This window comes from Monodelphis domestica, chromosome 1, assembly GCF_027887165.1.
Source record: "Monodelphis domestica isolate mMonDom1 chromosome 1, mMonDom1.pri, whole genome shotgun sequence".
Classification (NCBI taxonomy): Eukaryota; Metazoa; Chordata; class Mammalia; order Didelphimorphia; family Didelphidae; genus Monodelphis; species Monodelphis domestica.
The window spans coordinates 121,781,988-121,794,089 of NC_077227.1; the positions used below are offsets into that span (position 1 = coordinate 121,781,988).

Sequence of the window (12,102 nt, forward strand, 5' to 3'; positions counted from 1 at the left end):
TTCTAATCATTTGTCTTCATCAGCAGAGTTCTTACCCAGACACTGATACTCTGCCTGGGATCATTCTTCAGTGGTTAGTATATTGTTGCCTCTTTCTCTTCTTCCCATTTCAGTGATACTGAACCCCTAACTGCTCAAGAACAAATTTCACTCTGTCCCCTCTTATTTTCCTTCACTGTTCCTGATTCTTCATCTTCATACCTTCCCTCTGAGATTATCTCCAATTTATCCTCTATTATTGTGCATAGTTGTTTGCATACTGTATCCTTCATTAGACTATGAGCCTTTTGAGAACAAGGAATATGGGGTTTTGTTTTTCTTTTTCTTTGTTACTTTCTTTGAATTCCCCAGTATTTAGCATAGTTCCTGCCACGTAATTTATTGTTCAGTTGTTTCAGTCACATCCAGTCATTATGATTCAGTTTGGGGTTTTCTTGGCAACAATACTGAAATAGTTTGCCATTTTCTTCTTCAGCTTATTTTACAGATGAGGAAATTGAGGCAAACAGGGTTAAGTGACTTGCCCAGGGTCACTCAGCTATTAAGTGTCTGAGACCAGATTTGAACTCAGGAATTCTTCCTGACTCCAAGCCTGGTACTTTATCATTGCCTAGTTGCCCATACTAACTACTCTATAATTAATAAGCTTTCTTTCAATTTAGACCTTTCATTCTCCTTCCATTTTCTACCACTCACAGAGAACTGGTTACCCATATTTCATCCCTGGCCATCCTTTCTAACACAGGTTGTACCTTCTATTATACCCCAATCCCCAACTTATTGGTTCCATTTGGGAAGTCATAACACTCCTAGTTTCTCACAGACACAGAGTTTCTTTCTAGTGCCTTCACTCAGCAACTCTCCTCTTCTGAGGAATCACACTTTTCAAACTTCTAATTCAATCCAGAATTTGGTAACCATCTTTTATTGACTCCCAAGACATTTTCCTTCCTTTTTCAATGAGTTCAGTGCCTAGTTAACAAGTTTCCTTCCCTACCCTAACTCCTACCCTCATAATAGAAGCCTTTAATATATGTGTTAAAATTCTTTCAAGTTCCCCAAATTTACTATTTCTTTCATCAATTCCTGTCCTTGATCTTGTCTTCATCTACAAGTGATCCACTTTCAGGTTAAAGAATTTCAAAATTCACCTATTTGATCATAATCATTTATTATTCCCTCTCTCCTTTTACCTTACTCAACTCCTAAAGTGATTCTTCATTCCTTCAAAGACCTCTAGACTCTTCCTTCATCCGTTTTTTCCCCTAGGCTATCACTTTGTTCTGGCTGCACTCTCCTTTTTTCTAAATCTTAGTGAACCAGTTCAACTTTATACTATCCTCAATTGTTGAATCCCTAGCTCTTCTGCCCTGTCATTCATCATATACCTTGCCAAGCTCCAACCCAATTTACCCCCAAAGCCTGCCTCTTTTAACCCAACTCAATTACTGTTGAGCAGAACTAGAGAAAGCAACTCTACTGACTAGATGCACTTCAAATTTATGCTATCTAATCTCAATTGGGCATTCACTGCAATGAGGTAATTCTATTCCTTCCTAATTGATTGTTTATCACACTCACCACAGCAATTGTTTCCAACTTTCTTTTCTCCTCAAGACTCCCATAAATACAAACGTCTCCATCCTCTTAGCTGAGAAGCTTGTCTCATATTTTAAAGAGAAACTCAAGACCATTCACCAAGATCTTCCCAATCTGGCACCTGGCATCTCAGATCTGACATTATTCCCCCACTATCTTCTTTGCACTCTGATAAAGAGATGGCCTATCTCCTTAATAAATCCAATCCCTCTGCATAGGCTTTTAGTAATATCTATGCTCCCTCCATCTGCAGCAGAATTTCCTTAATATAATTCTTTCTCTTTCTCTACTCTTTAGTTTCTCCCTATCTACTGGTTTCTCCCCTACTGCCTACAGACATGCCTAAGTCTCCTCCCTTTCATGACAAATATTTGAAGAAAACATATATGTATAGAGTCACATATATACATGAACATATATAAGCACAAGATTACATATGGAACTGGGTCAAATTTACAAGTGCAATTTCCCTATTAATAAATGGTCAAAATATATGAAGAATAGGCAGTTTTCAGAGAGAGAAATGTTACCAATAGCCTTATGAGAAAAATACTCTAGATCACTAACAAATGAGTCCAAAATAAAACAACTCTGAAGTACCATTTCATAACCAAATGATTGGGGTGATCTAGACTTGATAATTAGAAGGCGTAGTAAAGAATACTCTGAGGAGGAGGTTATATTCTGTATTGGGAGATGAAGACTTTAGGATGGGTCTAATTTGAAAGGAGTTTACATACAGGAAGACCAATTCCTCTGAAAGAGTATTGTGCCTCCATGAAAGGCATCTTGCCAAAGGCGCAAAGATATCAGAGCAACTGAAAGCACCCAGTATATAGAAAGGCAAGGGAGAGCTTAAGTCCAGAGGGAAGATTGTGTGGAAAAGGTGGGGGGAAATTATATGGGGAAGGAAGAACAAAGGGTAGAATTGTAATGCAGTATTTGGAACACAGTTAAATTTCTACCACAGAACAATTATTTCTAATCTTATTTCCTCCCTTAGTAACTAATATTTCTAAGGAGGAGGCACAAGAGAAAAAAAGGAGGTGAGACCTACAAAATGATAAAAATAAATTGTTAAAGATCTACAAGGTAACAAAATTAATTGGTTAGAAGAGGGAACTCAAAATCAGTATTTTAAAAGCTTTTACCTGATGAGGAACACAAAAAGGTTGAAAAAGGAATAAATAAGTATAAAAATTTTGAATCAAATAATTAAAAATAAAAACATGTTAGCTCCTCAAGAGCAGGGATTCTTTCATTTTTCTCTGCTTCTTCAGGACCAGGCATAGTGCCCAATACCTTGTAGGCCCTTAAAAGTGGGCTGATAGACTGAGTGATTGATATAAAAATAGTACAATAAATTTGGTCATCTCTTTTCATTCATTCTCATTCATTTAGACCCATAATCGTTTAACCTGTTGAGTTTACATCTGCTAACTCTGGGTTCACTATTTGCATTTCTACCTGAACAGTTACAACACTGGTTAAAATATTATTGCAATACAAATTAAAATGTGTGAAGTCATGAAATATCAATAAAATAAAATCATGATCTTTCTTTTCTTCCAAATGTAAAAAAAAAGAATATAGTATAGTTTGAACTTAAAATTACCTTTTTTAAGAGATTTGTCATAAGTATTCTATTTCTCTGTATAAGCAGCTGTCCCTTTTCTCTTTTTTCCAAAAAATCTTTCATCAATTCCTGGTTGAATGGAAGGAAAGAAAAGGTAAAAGAAAATTGGATCTAAACATAGATAACATTATATGTTTATAATATATATAAAATGTTATAAAATGTCTAGTATATAGTAGAGTCTTAATAAATATCTGTTAATTGAGTGAATGAATGACTGAGATATTGTGATTGGGCAATATCAAGCATCACTTTAGACTCTAAAATTATTCAAAAATTGTGTTTAAATTAATTTTAATTAAATTTTATTATAAATTTATAACATATATAATATAATAAAATAATATAAATATTATTATAAAATTTATTGGGCCACCTTCCAGTGGCTCACTGCACTTTTCCCAAGGTGAGCATTTCTTTACTGATTTAAGTTATATCACATTATATTTATATGACTTTACAATTTTCAAACATTTCTAAATTTCAAACATTCTATTAAATTAAATCTATAAATCTATAAATCATATAAATCTATAAAATATAGACGGTTTTTAGTAGCACAGGGGATAGACCACTGGATTTGAAGTCAGAAAGACGTGAATTCAAATGTAGCCTTAGATATTTACTAAACTGTATGACCCCTAGCGAGTTATCTAATTTTTTAATTGAAATTTTTTATTTAATTAATTTAGAATATTTTTCCGTGGTTACAAGATTCATGTTCTTTCCCTCCCCTCTTCCTCCTCTCCCCATCCCCATTGTCGTCGCGAAATTTCACTGGGGGAGTCATCTAACTTCTGGCTGCATCCATTATCTCAACCGTAAAATGGATTTGATAATAGAACAAAACCTGCTTGGAGTTTAGCAGTACTTGGCACATAGTAGGTACTGCTAAAGGAAGCAGCTGAATAAGTTGGTGGGTGATCAATATGAAAGGGCTAGATGATAGGAAAATCAGTTCTGGGGAGGGCAAGTCATTAAGACATTTTTGGAGGTAAATGAGAAAAAGGAGGGGTGGTCAATAGAAGCCTACTTTGGAAAAACTAGTTCAGAGGGAAGATCAGTTTGGAGGCTCTGTGGCAAGAATGAACATCACTGAAAGACTGGGTATGGGGTGCGGGTATGGGGTGTGGAATGCAGATGGATGGAATGAGTCAGGGGAGAGAAATCAAGGAAATTGAGTCAGGAAGCTAGGGCGCAAGCACAGGAAGATAGGTTTGGTGGGGCTGATTAGGTTTGTAAAAACTGAAGGGGTGAAGGAGGAGGCGGATGGCGAAAGGGGAATAGGGGACTCTCAGAGAGGGATCATTGTTAACAGGCTGAACATGGGTTGGCACCGCCCTCAGCCCATACCTCCTCTAGGTAGATATTTTCGTTCCAGTTGCCCATTCGCACGCAGTTGCGATAGTTCTTTGTTGCCATCTCTATCCCTCCAACTATTTCGACAACTGGCAGGCTGGCAGTGTTGTTAGCGTTTCCCGTTGCCACGGAGACCTGGAATCCATAGGATTGGTCAGCTTCAGCAATGTTGCTGACCAATGAGTAAAAGACTCAGGCCTTTTCCACCCAAGTCCTTGTTCTCCAACTAAGCCACATAAGGAGAGGAGGGGTCAGTCTCAGAGCTGGGACAAGGAAAGAAAAGCTAAAGCCTGGTTTAGAGGATGGGAAGAAATGGATTTTCCCACCCTCTTGGACTGCTTTGAAAAAAAAAAAATTCTAGCAGAAACCCTTGCCTGAGGTCAGCCGTTCGTTAATTGCAGAATTGCAGATTTTCCTTTGTACTGCAACAACATAAACAAATTTAGGAAATTAAAAAGAGAAAATGGGAATGCTATAGTATTATTTGAAATCTCACCAGAAGCTACAGCCTTAAGCTTAACAAAATTAAGTTGTTTTAAAGCCCAAAGTAAGAAGGTGTTTCTTGGGTTTCAGATATATATTAATAACGTTGAGAGTTTTTGTTTTTTGGAGGGGTTTGGGTATGGTTTGGTTCTGAAAGTGTATCCTCAAAGAGGCAAAAAAAAAATGTGAACATGCAGCTCCACTTTGTGGAGGAGTTAGGAAAAATAGATTTTTTTAAAAATAAAAAGCATTGAATTGCTTTCATCCCAGAACTGTAGCAGTCTCCATAATGTTCAATTCCTTCCCCAAAAATTTCTCTGGCTTGAAATCACGGGACCAATATGTGTTTTGCAAGAACTCATATAGTACATTAAATTTGACAATATCTATCATTCATTATGCTTATTATACTTACTATTTAAAAGGAGACATATTTAAATTTTACTGTAAGTACTCAATGTTCTGGATGCCACATATTTCATATATACACTATATATATTGTGTGTATATATGTGTGTGTGTGTGTGTGTGAATAAATGTATAAGTGTTCTGGTTCTGCTCACTTTAGTCTCATGAGTTAATATAAGTAAGTCTTCTAGGGTTTCTCTGAAATTGCCCCTTCCATCATTTCTTATGGCAAAGGGATTTTCCATTACATTCATGTACCATAATTTTATTTATTTTTACTTATATTTATATAATTTATTTACTGCACACAATAGGTATGCACTACCTTCCTTTCAATATTTTTGCCACCACAAAAAAGAGTGGCCATAAATACCTTACATGGGTCCTTTTTCTCTTTCTTTTCTTTCTTTGTGGTATAGCACTAATATATATATATATATATATATATATATGTGTGTGTGTGTGTGTATTTTCCCACTATTTACTGGGTCAGACAATGTTTATAACCATTTCATTCTAAGGTTTAATTTTATTTTCAGAACTGGAACTTGGTTACTACAGTCCCATTTCTTCTTGACCTTGAGTAGTTTCACATTTTATAATAATTATTTTCTCATAAGTTTTGCCACTTTTCCTACTTTTTGTAGCTTTCTCTATTGTTTTTAAAGGAGAAAAAAGAAAGATAGAAATTTTATTCTTTCATTTTGTATATAGACCCTGAAATATATAAAATGCTTTCAAATATATTGATTTATTTGGCTCTGGTGGCAACTTTGGAAAGTACGCAGAGCAGGTTCTACTATTCTACTATTCCTGTTTTATGGATAAGGAAACTGAGTCCCAGAGGTTTAGTGACTTGCCCAAAAATACATGACCAGTGTCAGAATTCTTTTTTTAAATATATTTTTATATTTTAAATTTTATTTAATTGATAAATTTAGAGTATTTTTCCAGGATTACAAAAATAATGTTCTTTCCTTTCCCTTCCCCCAACCCCCTCCCATAGTCAACTCACAATTCCACTGGGTTTTTACATGTGTCATTGGTCAAGACCTATTTCCATATTATTGATATGTGCACTAGGGTGATCATTTAGGGTTTATAACCCCAATCATATCCCCATTGACCCATGTGATCAAGCAGTTGTTTTTCCTCTGTGATTCGACTCCCACAGATCTTCCTCTGAATGCGGAAAGTGTTCTTTCTCAAAAGTCCTTAAGAATTGTCCTGGATCATTGCATTGCTACTTGTAGAGAAGTCCATTACATTCAATTGTACCACAGTGTATCAGTGTCTGTGTACAACGTTCACCCGGTTCTGCTCCTTTCACTCTGCATCAGTTCCTGGATTACTCCAGTTCATATGGAATTCTTCCAGTTCATTGTTTCTTTGAGCACAATAGTATTCCATTGCCAAGAGATACCACAATTTGTTCAGTCATTCCCCAATTGAAGGACATTCCCTCATTTTCCAATTTTTTTACCACCACAAAGAGTGCAGTTATGATTATTCTTGCACAAGTCTTGTTCCTTATTATCTCTTTGGGGTGCAAACCCAGCAGTGCTATGGCTGGATCAAAGAGTAGTCAGCCTTTTAGCACCCTTTGGGCATAGTTCCAGAATGGTTGGATCAATTCACAACTCCAACAGCAATGCATAAAGGTCCCAATTTTGCCACATCCCCTCCAACATTTATTACTTTCCTTTGCTGTTATTAAGTTAGCCAATCTGCTAGGTGTGAAGTTGTACCTCAGAGTTGTTTTGATTTACATTACTCTGATTATAAGAGATTTAGAACACTTTTTCATGTACCTATTAATAGTTTTGATTTCTTTATCTGAAAATTGCCTATTCATATCTCTTGCCCATTTATCAATTGGGGAATGGCTTGATATTTTTGTACAATTGATTTAGCTCCTTATAAATTTGAGTAATTAGACCTTTGTCAGAATTTTTTGTTATTTAGATTTTTTCCCAATTTGTTGCTTCCCTTCTAATTTTAATTGCATTAGTTTGGTTTGTACAAAAACTTTTTAATTTAATGTAATTAAAATTATTTATTTTACATTTTGTAATTTTTTCCAACTCTTGCTTGGTCTTAAAATCTTTCCTTTCCCAAAGATCTGACAAGTTCACTATTCTGTGTTCACCTAATTTACATATAGTTTCCTTTTTTATATTCAAGTCATTCACCCATTCTAAGTTTATCTTGATGGAGGGTATTAGATGTTGATCTACACCTAATCTCTCCCATACTGTTTTCAAATTTTCCCAGAAGTTTTTGTCAAATAGTGGGTTTTTGTCCCAAAAGATAGGATCTTTGGGTTTATCATAGACTGTCTTGCACAGGTCATTTACCCCTAGTCTATTCCACTGATCCTCCTTTCTTTCTCTTAGCCAGTACCATATTGTTTTGATGACCACTGCTTTATAGTATAGTTTGAGGTCTGGTACTGCTAGGCCACCTTCCTTCACATTTTTTTTTCAATATGTCCATTGATATTCCTGATTTTTTGTTCTTCCAAATGAACTTTGTAATATTTTTTTTCTAATTCAGTAAAAAAAAAATTTCTTGGTTGCTTAATGAGTATGGCACTAAATAAGTGAATTAGTTTGGGTAGGATTGTCATTTTTATTATGTTAGAGCTCATCCTACCCATGAGCAATGTTTTTCCAAATATTTATATATAGTTTTAATTGTGTGGATCGTGTTTTGTAGTTGTGTTCAAATAGTTCCTGGGTGTCTTGGCAGATAGATTCCTAAGTATTTTATATTGTCTAAGGTGATTTTAAATGGAATGTCTCTTTCTAACTCTTGCTGCTGAGATGTATTGGAAATCTATAGAAATGCTGATGACTTATGTGGGTTTATTTTGTAATCTGCTACTTTGCTAAAGTTGTAAATTACTTCCACTAGCTTTTTGGTGGATTCTCAAGAATTCTTTAAGTAGACCATCATATCATCTGCAAAGAGTAATAGCTTGGTCTCCTCATTAACTATTTTAATACCTTCAGTTTCTTTTTCTTTAGAAATGGAAGGCTGTGAAATTTTTTGGACAAAGAGTAAACTCAAAAATGTTACAAAAAAAGCAGAGGTCAGTCATACTGGCTGATAGAATAAATTTGGTGCAGAAGTTCTTTAAAAAGTGTAAATATTTGAGCAGAAATAACAAAATAAAGAAATGATGAACAAGTTCTGCAAAGGCAGGATTAAGATGAGAGAAGTAATAGAATATCAATCAAGAATATTAAAAAAGATAACAGAAAAAAGTATAAAGACCCTTATTCTAGACTTTGTAAAATATGTCACAAGAGAAAAAAGAATGGTATGTTGTATATGCAAAAAAAAATGGACATATTAAGATGCTATCAGATGAGACAATTGAATGAAATGGAACTTTATATAATATTTGAAGAACTTTGTACAGCAGTTCCTTATGATATGCCTTAGAAGAAACATGTTCTCAGGTCTAATGGCCATATTCTTGGATTTGAGGAAGTCTAAGCAAACTTTTGGTTACACTTTTGAATGCTATATGGGAGAAAAGTGAAAATGATTAACAAAAGTATAAAAAGAAATGCTCATTCTTCTTTAATTTTCCAATAAATTGAGTTCAGTAAACATTAAATACTATGTGCCAGGCACTGTGGATATATTTAATAGAAAGATAATCCCTGCCTTCAAGAAGTTTACAATCTGGTTGGAATGGGGAGTGGGAGTGGTGGCGGTAGGGGATGTGGTGATGACTCACAAAAGACAGAAAAAGGCAGGTTAAGGAGGAGGGGAAGCAAGGAGTTGTTCCCTAGAATGGAAACCAGGTAGGGTGGCAAATGCACAATGAGCCAAAGAGTAGGATTTACTATAAGCATAGGTAGGAGTTTGATACTCCACACACAGCACCCCCATCAGAGGGGAGAGGATGCTGAGGGAGGTGGGATCTATCAGTCAAGGCTTGAGACAGGGGCATGATGATAAGATTAGAGGAGATGAATTTAATCCCTTTGTTCCTGAGAGTTGAAACTAGGAAGAACAGCAGTTGCAGAGTGAAGAAATATAGAGATAAATAGAAAGGAATATGAAAATCGGAGGCCATTGATGTTACTCATCATCATCATCATCATCATCATCATCATCATCATCATCATCACAGCATTTGTCCTGATGTTCTGCTAGCATGATTGGTGGGACTAGCAGAGAGCCTTTATGATTATAAAAAAACTCCCTCTTAATACTGCTAATGGGATATGCCATTTTAAGACTGTAGATGTTAGAGCTAAGAGACTTTAGAAGAAATCATTTAATTTAACTCTCATTTTGCTGATGAAGAAATGGAATCTTAGAGAGATGAAATCATGGTTCAAAGATGCACATATTACTGATTTATAGGATCTCATTCCTGGAATGTTCTCAGACAAGAATTCCTCTTAAAACATGCTGACATATGGTTGTTCAATAGCTATGGCCAATAAGGGAGAGCCTCCTACCTCCGGAGAAAGCCCATTCCACTTTTGGATAGCTATAATTTTAAGAACTTTTCCTTTGCATCAAGTCTAAATTTATGGCCTTACAACTTCTACTCATGCTCCTAATTTTGCCTTGTGTGTCCAAGAAGAATCAGTGTCTTCCTGCTCTTCCAAATATCTCTTCCTATGCTGGAATGACTACTATAACTACTTTTTTCCAGTTTAAATATCTTTACTGCCTTCAACTAATCCTTTTTGGAGTTCTTGTCATCTTTCCATCCTGGTTGCCTTTTTCCAGAAATACTTCTGCTTGTTTATATCTTAAAAATATATTTTTTTTATTATTTCCCTTCCCTTCTATCTGAGAATTGATAGAAATTAGCTCTTCTAGGGCAGAAGAGTAATAAAAGATAGGCAATTAAGGTTAAGTGACTTGCCCAGGGTCACACAGTGACTCAGGCTACATTTGAACCCATGATCTCCCATCCCTAGACCTGGCTCTATCCACTAAACCGTATGGCTGCTCCATTTATATCTTTTTTTTTGAAACAGGGCACAATATGAATGAAATGAATGAATAAAAATATATCAAATGCTTACTATATGTCAAGATCTAGACTAAGTTCTAGGAAGACAAATGGAAAAAGCTAAACTGTTCCTTTTCTCAAGGAGTCAATTCTCTATGGAGAAAGACATTATATGTTTTAGAGGGATTTCTAAGGATTAGATAGAAAAACCTGAAGCACCCATGTTTTCATCAGTCAGGGTGCTTGACAAGGCCCAGAGGTCCTTAGGTTGCTTAAGTAGTTAAGATGACAGGCAATGCAGGGTATAGTAGCAAAGCAGATGCTAGAGGCTGGTGGTCCTCCACTTCACTGGAATTGATGAAGTTATTGATTTTCATCTTATCTAAATCCCATGAACAGACTGGGAAAAGGGATAAGGTAAATGGGAAGGACACCATCAATTTTGAAGTTTTCCCAGATGGGTTCTTGCACAGCACAGGCCAAGAGGGGGATAAGTTTTGGGGTGGGGGCAGAGTCTCTCTTCTTCCTCTTTTCTTATTATCCCACCTTTTTCTATTGACTGGCTACACTAGAAGAGGCCTCAGCAAGGCAGAATATAGCTGAACACATCACTCTAATTCTAAATCATCACCTTTCAATTTTGCTCATTAGGTTTTGGGGGACTGTTATGTTGTGGTATTGACTTAATGAGCTCAAGATTCATTTAAACATTCAGATGTCCATCTATACTTCAAATAAGTAATCTTTAAATAGCACAACACCATTATTTATAGGCTTTCAAACTGACATCAACTTTTTAATATCTATTCTTTGGTCAAGTCCAAAAATTTCTAAATTCATTTAGCATTCAACTTTAAAAAAAGTTTTATTGATATGTTTTATTTGCTATCGTAAGGCATTATTGCCTGAGAATTTCAGGAAAGACATATGTACACAAATAGATATTTTCAAGAACTATACAAGACAGAAACAAGGTAAGGCTTGCTAAGAAGGTAGTTCTTGAATTGAATCTTGAAGGATACCAAAGATTTGAAGAAACTCAGGTGAGATGAGATGGAACCAAGGGTTCAGAATCACTGTATCCTTCAAAATAATTCAGTAAATCAAGGTACTCATGCTCCAGTGTTAGGGCAGAAGATGAAAACTTCTTAGAGAACTGGGTGCAGGATGAGAAGGAGATAGAGCTTCCAATTCCAATGACTTGTGGTGAAAAAGGAATGCTCTAGGGAGGAGAAAATGCAAAGAAACTTCTAAAGAGACATAAAAAGTATAGTGGAATGGGGGGCAGTGATAAAAATGGAGGATCTTAAGAGAAAAACCAAGAAAAGTTATATTAAACTATATCAAAGGAGAACTGTGCCCATAAAGTAAATTGGATTAAGGTATGAAGACATTACAAAGATCTTTAAGAGACTTCAGGAAATTGAATAAATAGGGTAAACTAGGCATGTCCTTTAAAATGCTCAACATAACAAATTGGTAGTTAAAGCCACCAGAAAGTTTTTTGAGGGAGACAAATATCACCTGCTTAAGAAAAGAATTTAAAGACAAGACAGAATACCACCTAGTCTTTTGGATGGATTACAGCAAAAGGGTTTTGGAGCCAGTCCTCAATTTTATAGATGGG

The 12,102-nt window shown here is 35.5% G+C and overlaps 1 protein-coding gene across 1 annotated transcript in view; it reads right to left on the minus strand.

Annotated features, from left to right (window-relative positions):
- CFAP161 (cilia and flagella associated protein 161) overlaps positions 1–12,102 on the minus strand; it is an 82,009-nt gene that overhangs the window by 8,757 nt on the left and 61,150 nt on the right. Inside the window, exons 2-3 of the mRNA XM_001367504.5 lie at positions 4,589–4,729; positions 3,215–3,304 (exon numbers count right to left, since the gene is read on the minus strand). Of these exons, the coding sequence (XP_001367541.3) occupies positions 3,215–3,304; positions 4,589–4,657 (159 nt within the window). The 5' untranslated portion in view covers positions 4,658–4,729. The remainder of the gene's footprint in view (positions 1–3,214; positions 3,305–4,588; positions 4,730–12,102) is intronic.